The sequence below is a fragment of the Henckelia pumila genome, chromosome 2, assembly GCF_033568475.1.
Source record: "Henckelia pumila isolate YLH828 chromosome 2, ASM3356847v2, whole genome shotgun sequence".
In the NCBI taxonomy this organism is placed as follows: domain Eukaryota; kingdom Viridiplantae; phylum Streptophyta; class Magnoliopsida; order Lamiales; family Gesneriaceae; genus Henckelia; species Henckelia pumila.
This window is the reverse complement of record NC_133121.1, coordinates 123,275,752-123,290,923: the sequence shown is the minus strand read 5'-3', so window position 1 is coordinate 123,290,923 and position 15,172 is coordinate 123,275,752. Positions and strand designations below refer to the sequence as shown.

The window sequence follows — 15,172 nt, the reverse complement described above, 5'->3', positions numbered from 1 at the left end:
ACCGATTTATCAACATAATTTATTGGAACATCTTTTAATTTTAAGTTATATAGATCGTTTTCAAGTTGTCCATTTCCAATCAAACATTCATTTTTGTAAATATTGCAAATCTCATTCACAAAATTACAAGAAAAATCATCTCTATCAAGCATAGAAACATAAATAATGTTTTTAACTAAATCTGGCACAAATAAAACATCTCTCAAAATAACTTAAAATCGTTCTGCAAAATTAAACAAACGTCTCCCACAGCTTTGGCTTCAACTCTAGAACCATTTCCGAGCCTCAGCTGGGTCTCACCCATCCCAAGCTTACGACTTCTTGCCATCATATGCAACTCATTGCAAATGTGATATCTACATCTGGTATCCAATATCCAAGAAGTAGTATTAAGTGAAACATTTATAAATATATACTTTGCAGTTCGTAACTACTCGATATATATTCTTTGCAGTTATGTTTCCAATGACCGGGTTTTTTGCAGTGATGGCAAACTTATTTAGACTTGTCTATCTTTGCATGTAACATTTGGCCTTGAGATCATGGTCCTACCATTTCTCTAGTTTGGCCAATCTTTCGAAGTTACATCAGCCGGGGCTGTTTTCGGAGGAGCCTTTTCTAACACTTAGAAAATCTTTTCCGAACTCAGGACAATCTAAACTTATGGAACCATTTCGTATAGTTTGCGCCAGAAAGTTTGTTTTGTTCGAGAATTGAGTATAGTGGATTTCGCGAATTCATTGTAATGATATACTGAGATGAAACAGACAATAATCGATGATTTGTTTAATTAATTTACTAAGACATAAAATATGGCGAATTTTATTTTATGAATCACACTCCCACTATTTTGACGATTTCACTACCCTCTAGTGAAAACGAGAAACATTTTCTTTAGTAGGAACATGGAGTCCAATTGACAAACTATAGTCCCGAATAATATCAGTCAACCATAATTTTCAAAAGGTAGAGCCCAATTGCTTCCAAAGCAATCCCCATGTTTTTACCTCATGTCCAATAAGGGCCCAATAATATGACGCCGTTTATTGTGACATGTCAAGATGACCCATCAATATTAAGTTGTGATGGACGGTTGTCATGTGTATCCCCAATAATATGAGCCAATCCCATGGGAGTTCCACCCAACTTACAACATGTGTCGATCCAATGTACAGCTTTTCGACGAACGGGCCCCCAAAATAATATGAGCCGGACCATATCCGCAGGTAGCATCTCATACATTGATCGTTGATGGAAGGTAGGAATATTTAAACAATATTTAAATTCCCTTTTGTATATCTTGATATCAATTTTAAATCATATTTAAAATGAGGGATTTTTATTTTTAAAAATTTGTCTCATCATTCAAAATTTGTATGCTTGCGGGATTCATACAATTTAGTCTAAACATACATACAACAATAATATCATATATTATTTTAGGATGATCGATTCCATTACTAATCGACCCGTGGTTACCAATCACGAGTCTAAGTCCAATCCTAGGTAACATGAAAGTATGCAATGCAATCCTATTACATTGAGCTTCCAATTTACATTTCTTCAGTCTTTATTGTCTGTTGGGCCCACCTTTGTCTTCAAATCTTTATCTCCCACTGAGTCTTATAAATTTACAATAAATTTCAATGACAAGTAGGGGATACATATTTGGGTGGGAACGGGCCATAAACCAGGCCCACTTATATTACATATGATAATTCATATTGGACCATAAACCAGACCTATTAATAAAACCTAACAACAATAAGAAAACCAAATGTAAACAACCTAACATACACCTATAATATTGGTCATGACAATCGATCATCCTTATCCAATAATATTTAATTCCAAATTAATTCATTGTATAACATACAATGGCAATAAATTTAAATAGATAAAATCATATTTCATACATAAAATCTTATTTTATATATAAAATCATATTTTATCTAGTTTATCCATAAAATCATATTTTACATATAAAATCAAATTTTATACATAAAATCATATTTTATTATCAATTGTACCAAAATTATTAATTTAAAGATTTAATTTATTGGATTAAATTTATAAATTTTCAAAATTCAAAATTTATCCAAAAATTAATTTTCTTAAAAAATTTTGGGCTCAAACAATTTTGACCCATTGCCTCGTGGACCAACTGAAACAATTTTCAATCGGGCAAAAAACTGGGCCCGATAACAATTAACGAGCTGAAATTCAAAATTTCAAAAAATAAAATTTTAATTTTTTTTTTTGGGCTGCCCGGGATGATCCCGGGCAGTCCCCGACATTCGGGCCGGGGGCCTAGCCCCCTCGCTGGGCCGCTGGACGCGGCCCAGCTGCGCGCTGGGCTGCTGGGCGGCACCCGCGGCCAGTCCCCCCGAAAAATTAAAAAAAAAATTTCTTCGTTTTATTTTTTTGAAAAATCGAGGCTTGTACAATTGAACAATATTTTAATCGTAAAATCCGAGAACAGCCTGGCTTTGATAACACTGTTGGAACACGGTCGTTCTTCGGATCAAAAAAATTGATACCCGTTGCAGCGAAAGTTTTAAAATTTTATATGGAACGATTCCATATCATGGGTATTAAATTCCTACGATTAAAATTGATAACATAAAATTTAAACAATGTAAATTTTACCTTAAAATCTCGAAGCGAGATTATGGACACCAACAGATTAATCTTCTCTTGTTGTATATCCCAAGAACTGATGAACGAACAATTCTTCAATCAGGTCCATGAACAAAAATTTAATCTCTCTGACAGACTGCACTAAAAAGTCTATCAGAAGTTTCTACGATGAGATAGAACAGATATGATCTGTTAAATCAGTCTGCAAATTCAAAAATTCACAGACTGAATTTTCGAACACTGTGAGAGAGGGGGAGGGGTCGGCCGAATCCCTTGAGAGAATGCTCTCTAGGGTTTCGAAATTTTTGACCTTCTTATGTCAATTTTTGTACTGCAATAACTTATTTATAATGTGGGCTGCTAACAGCTTAGGGCCCATTAGTCATAAGTTCAAACCTGACAAGCAAAGCCCGCATGTTCAGAAATTAATATAAAATTCATCGTGACTCAGATTGATAAACCAATTTCACCAATGTGCACAGAAACCATTTCTGCATCTTTTAAAGTCAAGACAAATTTTCTGAATCTGAATTCAGTGGTTTCCAAAAATGTCCATCAATATGTCATTTTAGGAAATCTTACTCCCTCTACTTTTAAATAAGAAGTCCTATTTCTTTATCCATTAAATTTAACTCTTTAAATTTAATTATCTCAACGGGGATTAGAAATTCATTACTTGTGTGACCTTCAATGGTTCAGGGATACAGCTAGCCGTGGGCTCACAACTCCTTGTGACTCGGAACAACAATTTCCGACTTGCCCATCGAATCATGGTAAGAGCATCTAGCAACATCGCCCCATGATTTCCTAGGTATCACTGATAGTGCCTGCAAGAACCAGTAGATTTTGGTTAGCGTACAGTACGGTCCCTTCATCCATATATCCCGATCGAATCAACAACCATTGGTACATCGAGAGTCGTTCAAGATTCGATAACTATGCAATGCATCTTGAAGATCAAATAGTGACATCGCATGTGCTACTAGGAAACCAAGTAACCTAAAACACATCATGTACTCTGGCCAGATATTCGTCACACTAATATCTCCTCAGATTGCATAGGATATCCACACTCGCAAGTGTGCGGTGAATCCTTGACAACAAAGCATCGACTCTTATATGTGTCGTAACTGTACCCAATCCCGACACCTGATGACCCTAATAGAGTCGGTAAACGAATCAAAGCACAGTACTAGCATATAGAGTCTCAATGATGTTTTAAGTAATAAGGACTAATGGTGTACAACCAAAACCGCGGACTATATCCACTCGATAAGTGATAACCACTTGGAAAGTCCGAATAGGGTAGTTCGATCATTCATCATATGAATATCCATTTGCATGCTTCGAACATCTCTATGTTCCATACCAATGAAACGTGGTACTCGGCATCGCAAATGCTAGTCTCAATCTCGAGCGATCCTTATCCTTATTTGTGGACGGCTCAATTGACTAGGAACTGTTTAGAATATACAGTGAACATAAGATGTGTTTCATGACAGTGATCTCTCTATATTCACTATCTCATCTTACTTTAGTATATTCAAGGTCTTTATCAAAATAACAATAGTATATCATTATATAATAATAAGATAAAGTGAACGTCATTTAAAGAACGTATATTATATTAAACAAAGATTGTTTACAAAAAGAGACTCTCAAAGCCCTTAGCCACAAGTTGGCTAGCGGGGCATCAACTCTTTCAGATTATATTGTGAGTGGCCTGGGTGTAGCCGTTTCACCTAGTGCTAGCATACTCCTTATAGTCGCACCAAAGTCTAGAGGATGGAGATACGTAGCACCACCTTGATCGGGAGAGTCGGTGAGTTGTTTACGTGATCTCGTCCTCGGGATCCCAAAAGCAAAAGCAGCAACTCTTTTGATTATCCGACTTGATAATCCCACATTTTAAAGACATGCATTGCATTGTATGCATTTGAATTGAGTTTAGATATGAATTTGGAATTGATTGTCTTGTATATATATCATGTGTTGATATATTAATTGATATGCATGTTTGTCTCTTCTTCTGGGAATTGTATTTTCACCGGATTATCCGGCTGTTGTCTTGTCTTTGTATGTGTGCTTGGCAACAGGTGGGGCAGGACCGAGTCAGAGGCAGCATGGCTAGGTGGTTGAGATGATAGACGTGAGACCTTGTTGTTTTAGAAGTCGAATATGTAATCGAACGTAGATTTTATTCGAACTCATTTTGTATCGGTTATGGAAATTATATTGATGCATGTTCTATTAGTTTGAGATTGTATAACTCTAGAATTACCTTGTAATGTATTATGCATGTTTGGATGTGTTAGTGCATGTTTTAGATTGAAGATTGAATTATTTTTGGATTGAGTTTGTAAGGAATAGCATACCCTGTTCTGTAATTTTTCTGGGCAGGGGGGTGCGCTCGATCCTGGATTTTTGCCGGATCGAGCGCGACACTTTTATTTTTCTCGGCAGAGAGTTCAGGAATATGGTGCGCTCGATCCTGGAATTTTCTAGGATCGAGCGCGACACTATTCATTCAAAAAAAATTCCTTTTCTTTTAGGCTTTGATTAATGATGTTTAATTATGGATTATTTGATATTAGCCGATTAGAATCGAGGTCTCACAGTTTCACTCTTCGATCACTCTTGTTCTCAACTGCCAGCAGCCATTCTCTGAACTTGTCATAAGTTTCATCCTTAGTCTTTAAGATGAATATCCATACTCTCCTTGAGTAATCATCTATCAAAGACATAAAGTATCTGCCTCCACCATGAGTTTCTGTCCGAGAAGGACCTCATAGATCTGAATGAATGTAGGTCAATGGTTGCTCAGTTGTGTGACTTCCTTGACCAAACGATACTCTTTTAGATTTCCCAAGAGCACAACTATCACACATCTCAAGTGATTCGATCTTATCTCCACCTAACAGACCCTGTTTAGACAGCTCATGTAATCCCTTTTCACTTACATGTCCAAGCCTCAGATGCCATAGCTTGGTTCTGTCTTGCTGTTCCTGAATACTTGTTGTACTTCCAATAATCGTATCACCTTGTAGTACATACAGGAGGTTCCTTTTGACAGCCTTCATCACAACAAGAGATCCTTTTGACACTGAGATACTGTCTGCTCCTGATTTGAATGAATATCCCTGAGCATCAAGCGTTCCCAATGATATCAAGTTTCTCTTCAACTCGGGCACATACCTTACCTTGGTGAGTACTCTGTCGATCCCATCATGCATCCTTATTCTCATATTTCCAGAGCCCATTATCCTGCATGATTGATTATTCCCCAACAGTACCATTCCCTGATCTGATTCCTCTAATTTTTCAAACCAAGATCTTATAAGACACATGTGAAAGGAGCATCCTGAATCCAGTATCCACTCATGGTTTTGATCACCTTTAGAAACCACAAATACTTCTGCTGAGTCATATCCATCTGTAGCTATGGCCAGAGTACCATCATCCTTGGGTTTTTCCTGTTGCTTCCCTTTTCTTTCAGGACAATCTCTTCGCAGATGTCCAACCTTCTAACAGGTATAGCACTTCATATTACCCAAGTTTCTGTTCTGGTATCTTTCTTGACTCTTCGATCTGGACTTTGGCCTGTATTTCCCACTGGATGTCCTCTTATCACTTTTGCCCCTCGCCGTAAGACCTTCTCCATGTGATTCAGTGTTTGTGTTCGATTTTCTCTAAAGTTCCTTGGATTGAATAGCAGACATAACTTCTTCCAATGTTATCGTCTATTCTCTTCCATATAGCAAAGCATCCCTGAAATTTTCATATGCTTTAGGAAGATCATTCAGAAGTATCAAAGCTCGATCTTCATCCTCAAGCTTTACTTCAATATTCTCCAAGTCATCCAATATCTTGGTGAATTCTTCGATCTGGTCTTCAAGGTTCTTCTCATCCTTAATCACAAAGGAATACAATCTCTGTTTCATGTACAGACGATTAGCCAGGGATTTCTTCATGTATAAATTTTCGAGTTTGAGCCACACCGCCGCTGCAGATTCTTCTCTGGCCACCTCCCGAAGAGGTCTATCTCCCAGACAAAGAATAATTGCACTATGTGCTTTCTCGAGCAATTCATCCTTGTTCTTTATCTCATCGGACATCTCCTCCTTCTTTTTAAGAGCCTCCACCAATCCTTGTTGTATCAGTATTGCACGCATCTTAATCCTTCAGAGTGAGAAATCGTTCTTGCCCGTAAATCAATATCAAACTTCATTGATCCCACCATCTTTGTTTGGTTTCCCACAGACGGCGCCACTTGTTAGGAATCAATCCAAAATTTGGTTATCGAGAATTCACCAGACAAACAAAACACACAGATAAGAACAATAATCCCAAAAAGCAGATAAAACCAACGCACACAGATCAATCAACCAACTCACGCGAAAGCGATTAAACGACGCAAGTATTTACGTGGTTCGACAAAGATTTGCCTACGTCCACGGGAGAACAACACATACACTTTTATTAATCACCAACAGAACAATCCAAGCTCAAGAACAGAGTTTATTACAGTGATGGACAACGAAAAACTCTCAAGCTAGATACAGACTCAATTCAAGCTTTTGATACTTGAATTCTTCCCGTCACAATCTTCGCTTGTTTCTCTCCTCCAAAATCTCTATTTTCTTCTCTCAATATATTCTGAAGAATTTGATTTTTTGTTCTCCCCGTTTCGGCCAGCTTCCATATGCTTATATAGAGAATTAGACCGACTTTCATCTTGGGTTTTAGGTCAACAGTAACTTATGACTCAATTATAAAGTCAACATGATCCAGCCCGATAAGTCTTCATTCATCAGTTTGATCTGCCCTTGTATTTCGATCTGCATCGATCTGCCTGCAAGCGTATAGCTTCTTGAACACTTCATCTGACTTCTAACCAAGTCACAATACTCGAGCAATCTATCTGCATGAACTCATCCGAAGACTCGTCTGACCATCACATCGATCTGATCCCAGTATACGATCTGGTCATGAACTCATCTGATCACCGAGCTCATCTGATCTGTACTATTCGATCTGATCTCTTCTCTATTCCCATTCAATCTGATAGAAGCATACTTCAACATTATCAAAGAGAAGTTGAAAAGGACTTTTGTTAGATAAAAAGGAAGAAGGTGTCCTATTAATGAGATAGACCGAAGTGAGTATGCAATCCCCCCAATATGCCAGTGGAATGTTAGATTGAAACACTAATGCTCTAGCTACATTCAAAATGTGTTGATGTTTTCGTTCAACCACAGAATTCTGCTGTGGCCTTTCAACACATGAATGGTAAGAATAATCCCTTCATTTTTTAAGAAGTGAGAAAAATTAAATTCAGGAGCATTATCAGATCTGACAGATTTGACTTTCTGTCCAAATTGAGTATATCTTACAAAATTGAGGAATTGTATTGACTGCATCAGACTTCGATTTAAGAAGATAAACCCATGTGAAACGAGTATGATCATCGATAATTGTCAAAAAATACCTATAACATTCAACACTTAAAGTCTGAAACGGTCCCCAAATATCAATATGAATCAATTGAAAATGAATACCACAACGAGAATTATTTGAAATAAAAGGTAAACGCTTCTGTTTTGATAAATGGCATGTATCACAAACAAGAGAATCAGCCTGTTTTATTGAAGCAGAATGCAAATCATTATTGACAGTAGCAAGCTTGGAAAAAGAAGGGTGACCCAATCTATAATTCCATAGTTCAGAAGCACTAAAGAAAACATTACAGATTGCTGGAGTAAAGTCTTGAATTTGAGTGTTCAGAATGTATAAGTTTCCAACTCTTCTACTCATCCCAATCATCTTGTCCTTGGTAAGATCCTGAATGTGACAGAAATCATGAGAAAATAAAACTAAACAAGACATTTGTGTGGTTAATGAGCTCACAGAAAGCAAGTTAAAAAAGAATTGAGGAACAAACAGGACATTGTCTAAAACGAACTCACATGTCACTGGAACTGAGCCAACATGTGTGGATGATACTACTGAATTGTCTGGTAAGGTAATACGAGAAATCTTTGGTTTAAAAGAAGAAAATAGACTTAAAGAGCAACAGATATAATGTGTTGCACCCGTATCAAGAACCCATTCAAAGGAAGAATTAGAATTAAAGCCAACTGACAAAGAATGAATATCATTCGAGAATGAAACAGACGGCTCTGTCTGCTGCTTGACCAGTGTGTTTCCATGCCCTGACTGAAACTTAGAGCTCAAAAATGCAATAAGTTATCTGCACTAATCTGGATTCAAAGAATCATCCATATTACTCATGGGTACCTCAGGTGTCACAAAGAACTTGTGTACTTGCATCCTTCCATCATTCATAGGAACATCAGTAGGTACATGAGCATGAGTTTGATTTGCTCGCATTTTCCCATCATTTGATTGTCTCTGTTTATACCTAGGATGATCAGGAGGATATCCATGAATCTTGAAGCATTTATCAACGGTATGACCAGGATAATGACATCCAGAACACAGAGGTCTATCACTAGGATATCCATTTCTACCACCCCTGCTATTTTGAAAACCTCGCACAGCAGCAACATGAGATTGTTGAGATGATACCGATGACAAATACACACCAGTATCCATATTTTTGTGTATGGAACGTTGCCTTTACTCTTGTAATACTAAGGAGAAAACCTTTGAAATTACTGGAGTCGGTTCCATCATCAGGATTTGAGCTCGTATTTGAGCATAATAATCATTTAATCCCATCAAAAATTGCATAACACACTCCTGATCTTGGTAGTTCATCCATTCTTTCATTGAACCACAATTACACATAGACACCGGTTGAAAATCCTTAAGCTCATCCCACAGAATCCTCAATTTTGTATAATATGAATTAGCATCCATAGAACCTTGTTGCAGACCATTCAGCACTTTCTTAATCTGGAAAATTTGTGGAGCATTGCTCTCATGAAAGCGATTACGCAAATCTCCCCAAATCTCAGAAGCAGTAGGCATATACAATAGACTATCAGCAATATCACGACTCACAGCATTCAATATCCATGAAATTACCATATTATTGCAACGAATCCATGCCCCGAACAACAAATCATCGGAATTAGGTTTCAACAATGAACCATCAACAAACACGAACTTATTTTTGGCCGTTAAAGCCGTAGTCATCGATCGATTCCACGAATTATAATTGTTACCTGTAAGCAGGTGTAATACTAATTTCATACCAGGATGATCGTCATTCTGCAAATACAAAGGACTACCAATGTCTTCAAGATGTGCTCGTCCGATCAGATTCGGCGGATTCGGCGGAGCTTGATTGTTAGGAGCTTGCTGTCCTCTCGCCATTACAAATATTAATCAGAGTAGCAGCCTAAAGCTCTGATACCATATTAGAATCGATGAATTGGAAGAAGAAACCAGAAATCTTCATTAATCTTCAATCAAGGGAAAAATCCCAAATATGTGATACAATTGAAAAATGAATCTGTAGTCTAAGGCTCAGTTTGATACGGGTGATGTGATAAATAATATATAGATAAGTAATGTAATGTAATAAAAAATAAATAAAAAAAGATAGTGGATATTTGATTTGATTTGATTGATATATTATAGTTTATTTGATTTGATTGATTAAATTTTATATAAAAATGACAAATTACCATATTATCCTTTTAATAAGAAAAAAATATGAATAATATTATTTATAAGGGGTAATATAGTAATTTCAATTCAATAATTTGATTGATATAAGATAAATAATTAATGATTTGATTGATGTAAAATTATAATTAATAGATGGATAAATATTATGATGAGAAGAACGTGTGATTAGATATGACAATTTTATACATAAATTATTAATAACGGTACCAAACGAAGCCTAAAAATAACCTCCAAAATGCTTTATATATGAACTACAAGAGAAATGCGACTCTTTTCTTCTCAGTATATGAAAATGTGTTTCTATTATATACTATAATATCACGTTTTTCAGCATTATCACCAACAATATATTTATCTGTATCGTTATCTTATTCACGCATGTTGATTTGTTTTATATTCTATTGTTATGTATTTTTCGTCATCTTTTCAATTAGTCAAACAATATTTATTTGATTAATTTAAATAAGGGGAATCACAGCTAAATGCATTCGCATCTTAACCCACCCATAGTAAATTGTTAAATGTTAGTAGGTAGACTCCAGTACACTTGATTTCATAAAACAAAACAGATTTTATGCTGAAGTGAATGATGGGAGGCTAAGATTTTCAATCAATCAACTTTAGTGCTAACCATCAATAAGTTCACATTATTGTTTACCTAAAACTCACGTAATTTTAATGTCGTTTTGTTGTTTTGGCTTTTGTAGATTAGCTCTATGTTATGCTCTACTAATTAATATATGTACATATGTATATATACCATAAAACTATCTTACACGTCAATTTGTAAAATGATTTCATAATCGACTTGACCTGTTAAATGTTACTTTTTAGTATTTATGTCAAAAGTGTATTATTTTTTGCTCAGATATGAATATTTTCAACTCATCTTACGAATATAAATATGTGAAATTATCTGGCAAAAATACCTAAAATATGCATGCTTAATCGAGCTTAAGCTAAAAACCCATTAATTCATTAACGTGTTATTCGAGCTTTTAATGTGATGGAGTTTAAACACACTAATTTTTCAATAATTTCTCCTTTTATTTACATGATATCTTTTTTTTTCCCCTACGACCGTCGTATTCATATTGAGGTTGGAATAAAGATTTGAAATCAAATGGGAGTGAAAATGATTGATAGATAATGTTAGTATATATGCAATCAAAACGACAAAAGACTCCGCGTTGCTTTAGTAATTTAGCATTTTGCTAGTCTAATGTTCAAAACAACCAAAAATCCAAGAGCTTGATTTCGACAAGGTGATTAAGATATTTAACGACTTGTTAAGTAAATAATTAGCTTGTTCTTTCCCATTACAAAAAACGAATTTTGGTGTTTGTTTTGTTTTGATTTAAATACTTATCAATTATCATACAATTTGTATATATTTCTTTTATTAAAAATTCCTCATTTCATCGTCAAAAAAATATATATTATTCAAACTTTTTTTATAGTACTTTCAACCGTTTTTAACTCGTCACATTTTCATATATCTAAAAATACGATCATTGATCTAAATACGTGGAGTTCAACATACTTGATTGTAATTCTCTTGTCTCTTATTATAAAGAAAGAGAAGTGAAAATTTGTTGGATCTATATTTGCATATAAAAAAAAAATTGGATCGATGATTACTATTGGATCTATCTTCAACGGTGGTGGAAGTGAACTGAATCCTAAAAATAGTGGATAATAACTTTGTTGCGCTGACCTTCATTTTGAAAAGGATTAGAAAAATAGCATGTGCTCCACTTTATATCAATCACATGCTTAGCCTGCCATGTGAAGTCTTTGTCAAAAGTAAACAAAAATAAAAATAAAAAAGTGTACCCAATTTGTTTATATTTCCGTTAAATAATAGAAAGAAGGCTTTATTTTTGGGCTAAGCCCAAATTGGGCCTTCATACAACCCTCTCTGATAACTATATTATATACAACATTTCATGCACCCTATGAAGTCATATGAACGGTTCGACCCGAGTCAGATTATTTTTTCATAAAAAAACTTAAATAAGTTCATTTTTTGAAGTGTTAAAAGCAGTAAAAACAAATTATGGAGTAAAAAGAAACTGGCTGAATGCGCAAACGACGCACTCGGCCGCGAATGCTTTTAGTTGTAAAGATTCTTCAACAAAGATGAAACTTCAATACACTAAAGAAGAAATTATGTTTCATACTGGAATAGTTATTTGTTGTTTGTTTCCATGTTCTTAGGCAAGTATTAAGGGACAAATGCCTATAATGGGGGAGGGGTGAACAACTGAATGGACTAATGAACTAAAACAAAGATAACTTGTGATACAGTTGTCTTGATGCTGATAAATGCCCAACTCGAGATAGCACAGATCAACCGAATACCAAAGAGCATCGTTCGAATTCGAACATAGACATACACTGTTAGAATTCTTATCTGGATATGAAGGAATTTAAGATACTATTCATTTAGAGAACTCTTGAATTTCAAAATGATGGCACTGATATAGTGATATTTAACTGTCTACTGATAAGTAACTGATACAAAATATTGTAGAAGGAAAAGATATAAACTTAATGCATATAAAAAAAGAAAGAAAGAAGTAAATAGATCATCCTTGGTTGCAATTACCATTACAGAGAAGAAAATAACAGCCAATACCCACTTATTTTGCACTAAAAAGGAATCTTGAGCGTGTAAAGTAATAGAATTCAATGAATCTTTATAGTATGAAACATGAAGAATTTTTCGTGATAAGCTTTTAGCTATATTCTTACTGGTTTCTGTAGAACAGCAATCTATGTTCTTACTGGTTTCTGTAGAACAGCAGACAAGTATACCTCTGATTTCCCTGGACCATTAACTCTCTCTCCCACAATCCACTTTAACTTCTTGTACCCGAATCGTTCAATCAACCGAGTTAGATCCCGTTTCTTGTCATCGGTGGAACAATAGAAGTTATCCAACCAAAACAATCCACCAGCCCTAAGTACACGATCAGTATCAAACATCAAGAACTCTAATTTCTCAGGTTTACCCCCGATATCCAATCCATTAGCTGCGTGAACCAAATCAAACACATTGTCATGAAATGGAAACCTGTTATCTAAGCTCAAATACAAAGGGATAAGTCCCCGAGAGGCAATGAATTCATTAAAAGGTGCATCCACATTCAGAGTGGCGGTCACTATAGTCACATTTCTCACAGACATTCTAGCACCAAAAGTTCCCGAGCCACCACCAATATCAAATCCAATCCTAATCCCACCATTTCCCATAGCCAACACATCATCAATAAGGAAATCATTCTTGCTTCGTGCCTTAACATATCTTTGATTCTCATAGCCATTAACAATATCGAAACAACCAGCACAATCCCGACTCAATTTCTTACTGTTCAAACAAGCAAAATTCTTACATCCTAGACCACTCCAACTGAATGCCTTCTCACTAACATTTTTCCAAAGTGACACGGGAAAAGGCTGTAAACCCACCTTAGGAATCGTCTTCGCAAAGCACCTCCTCCTCGGCAAAGGCTCACATCCTTGAAGAATCAACTTCTGACCAAGGCTCCAATCATCAGGACAGAGCCCATTAATCTTGTAACTCATAAATTGGGACAGCAAATCCACAGATTTCTCACAAGAATGCCCCACAGATGCCACCATCTCAGTGATTCCAGTTCTTGAATCTTTGCCTAAAGGCAGCTGATGGGGGTTTAAGAACTCTTTGAGCTCATTTGCAATATTGGGTCTCGAAAGGTCGAGGCTTTCATACCCTAGTATTTCTTTCTCCATCTGGGCTAGCTTCTTCTGCGAAGATTCAATCTCTCGCAGAATTGAACTCACTTTTTCTGAGATCACAGCCATATTCTTTGGATTCTGGTGAAGTGTAGTGGGATGGTACGTGAAAGCATAGAAAGCAAAAAGATTTGTGGTTATTACTGAAAAAAGCATCATCAAATTCACTGCCGAGGAACAATAAGACGCCCTCTTGAATCTTGCTGTCCCATCTCCGATTTTCAGAGAAACAGAACCCATTTTTGTTGCCTAATCTCCAGATAGCAAATGAGGGCAGGAAGAACTGAAGAAGTGTGGAAGAGAAAACATAAACAGTTGATAGATTCAAGATTCCACTTCAGAGAGTGAGTGAGTGAGCGAGCGAGCGAGCTGAAAGAGGATTTATTTTGATTAGGACATTAACAAGCTACGTTTAAAGAAATGAAGACTCTCAACATGGCTACAAGGGGTGCTTGTCGGTTCGATTTAGGGACTTTCTTAACCGTACACGTGTATGGAGATCCAGTTGGGTTGTGGGATCTTCTTCAAATTGGGGTGAAATTTTGATCTCGTGAACTTCAATACCAGAAGACGTAGAAATCGACGGATAGGATTCGACCCAAAGTCAAAGTACGAATTATATATAATATTTTCAGCTAAATTATAGGATTTTGTGGACATGAGGCATGGTTTAATTATTTAGATGAAATTAAGTCATAGGGTTGTCCATTCGAGTGGCCGGATACGGTTGACACAAGTCATATAAAAATTTTTCCGCCTACAAATTCCAAACCAATTCGATTTTATTATTTGTTTGTTTTAGTAATTAAAAAAATAATTAAATAAAAATTCAAAACACACAATATAATAGTATTATTTTAATTTAAACACATCTTAGCAAAATTTCACTTTATTAATTTAAATTTGACAAATCGCTGAAAATTTAAAAATATTTATTACTAATTTTTTTAAAAAAACAAAATGTTACAAAATAAATATTAAATGATGAAAAAAACAGTATATAAAAATATATAACCAATTTTTTTAAAATTTTAGAAAAAATTCGGGTGAACCTGGCTTGACCCATATTACTTGTCCGTTTTCGGGGTCCAAT

At 35.6% G+C, this 15,172-nt stretch overlaps 2 protein-coding genes across 2 annotated transcripts; both read right to left on the bottom strand.

Annotated features, from left to right (window-relative positions):
- Window positions 1-9,279: 9,279 nt before the first annotated feature.
- Window positions 9,280-9,981, bottom strand: LOC140878326 (uncharacterized). The gene has a single exon (XM_073281929.1). It carries the CDS (start codon window positions 9,979-9,981, stop codon window positions 9,280-9,282), a length of 702 nt encoding a protein of 233 aa, XP_073138030.1.
- A 2,802-nt stretch (window positions 9,982-12,783) lies between these two features.
- LOC140883678 (probable methyltransferase At1g29790) lies at window positions 12,784-14,480 on the bottom strand. The gene has a single exon (XM_073290237.1). The coding sequence runs from the start codon at window positions 14,317-14,319 to the stop codon at window positions 13,078-13,080; it is 1,242 nt and encodes a 413-aa protein (XP_073146338.1). The 5' UTR covers window positions 14,320-14,480; the 3' UTR covers window positions 12,784-13,077.
- Window positions 14,481-15,172: the final 692 nt, after the last annotated feature.